Source organism: Octopus bimaculoides, chromosome 9 (genome assembly GCF_001194135.2).
Source record: "Octopus bimaculoides isolate UCB-OBI-ISO-001 chromosome 9, ASM119413v2, whole genome shotgun sequence".
NCBI lineage: Eukaryota > Metazoa > Mollusca > Cephalopoda > Octopoda > Octopodidae > Octopus > Octopus bimaculoides.
The window spans coordinates 910,903-912,989 of NC_068989.1; the positions used below are offsets into that span (position 1 = coordinate 910,903).

Below are 2,087 nucleotides of genomic sequence, written 5' to 3' on the forward strand. Positions count from 1 at the left end.
GAGGGTCTTTGTATTTAAGAGCAACCCTGCATCCTGCTGTCTGGTGGAGATGAAATCAATCTGGCTAGCAGAATCACCTGGTTGATAGGTTATCAGGTGACTGTCTGGCTTCCTGAACTTAATGTTGCAGATTAAAAGGTTACATGCATCACAGAACTCCAGTAGCCTAGTTTCCTCATCGTTTCGGGAACCAATACCATGGCCCCCGTGTACACCAGTGAAGATACCGGATTACCGTCCAACATACCCATTAAAATCTCCAACCCGAATCGGACTGATTTCTGGATTAACCCAAAAGGATTCTTCCTTCATCAGTGATATATATATATATATATTTATTTCTGTCTGTCTCTCTATCCATCCATCCATCTTTCTGTCTACTTTTCTCTTAACTTGGTTATTTGATAAAAGCAATAAATGATAACAGAAAGAAGACTTGTTGTTGTGATTGTGATGATGGTGGTGGCAGTGAATAGATTAAACTGACTAAAATCTATTCAGAGCAAGTGATCCAGCATGGCCGTAGCCTAGTGACTGAATGTGGTCTCAGAAAAGTAAAGTAAAGGTAAGGAAAAGGAAATACTGGCATGAGTTTGACTGAGGACTAGTGAGCGAGAGGCTGCAGCAGGCTCAATCATGAACAACAGAAGTCTATTGTGAAAGCCATTCTTTATCTACCAGCAGACACTAAAACCCCTGCCTCTACTAATATATTATTATTCAAACTACAATTTTATCCCTCCTCATTGCCCTTCTACTCTTTAATCATCTTTACTCACGTAAAACAATGTCCTTTCTTCATTTTACATTTTTATTTTCATACTGAGAGTATAAAGCTTTGCTAAGTTGATATGAATCAGAAAAATCAGCTGAACAATGCTAGCAAAGTCTATGTCGAATAGTCGAACATAACAAAATAGGACAGAGACAATCACTTACTTGCATGGTTTCGATGTTCAAACAGCCATAATCCTTGCCAAGTCCCAAGGTTCAGCTTCCCATCAGTTACAGGGATGGAGAGATTACTGCCGATGAAGGCTGCTTTGATATGAGCAGGCTGCCGACAAAAGACAAGTGTGTGTAGGCATCGGTACGTAGGTCATCATTATCATTTAATGTCTATTTGTATAAACACACACACACACAAAACATACGCATGATAAGTTATATTTTCAAACATAGAAGCCTCGAGTTCCAGTTCTGATATTGCATAAGCTATGGACACACAAGAGGTGCAGCAATATCAAAGGAAGGTTAACTGGGAAGATAGTTTTTATGGGTGGCAAATGCACAGGGGCAATAAACACTGAAAATGCGCAGAAAACAATTTCCATCAAATGCAAGGAGGAAAAACTAGAAATAGTTGATAGCTTCCATTACCTAGATGACCAAGTCAGTAGCCGGAGTGGATGCTCTGAGAGTGTAGCTGCTAGAATAAGAATAGTCTGGGTAAAGTTCAGAGAGCTCCTACCTCTGCTGATGACAAAGGGCCTCTCACTCAGAGTGAAAGGTAGACAATGATGCATGTGTGTGAACAGCCGTGACTGATGAGGACATGCGCAAGCTTGCAAGGACTGAAGCTAGTATGCTCCGCTGGATTTGTAATGTCAGTGTGCATACACGACAGAGTGCAAGCGCCTTGAGAGAAAAGTTGGATTTAAGAAGCATCAGATGTGGTGTGCAAGAGCTATGACTGTGTTATGTATGGATGAGGACAGCTGTGTGAAGAAGTGTCACATTCTAGCAATAGAGGGGACCTGTGGAAAACGTAGACCCAGGAAGACCTGGGATGAGGTGGTGAAGCACAACCTTTGAACATTGGGCTTCATCGAGGCAATGACAAGTGACCGAGATCTTTGGAGATTTGCTGTGCTTGAGAAAACCCAGCAAGCCAAGTGGGACCATAACTGTAGCCTATGCCAGTGTAGCATAATCGGCCCATTTAAGAGTACCCTTCAATCATTGAGCAATAAACTACACTTGCAAAGATCTGTAGAGTCCAGTGAAGTCTTTGTTGTGGCCGATGCCAGTCCTGCCTGATAGGCATGTAAAAAGCACAATTTGAGCGTGGTCAATGCCAGTACCGC

General features: G+C 42.0%; 1 protein-coding gene across 1 annotated transcript in view; it reads right to left on the minus strand.

Annotated features, from left to right (window-relative positions):
- The window catches only part of LOC106871272 (UPF0047 protein YjbQ), a 12,582-nt gene that overhangs the window by 1,038 nt on the left and 9,457 nt on the right, over positions 1-2,087 (minus strand). The window contains exon 6 of the mRNA XM_014917639.2: positions 940-1,057. Within this exon, the coding sequence (XP_014773125.1) occupies positions 940-1,057 (118 nt within the window). The remainder of the gene's footprint in view (positions 1-939; positions 1,058-2,087) is intronic.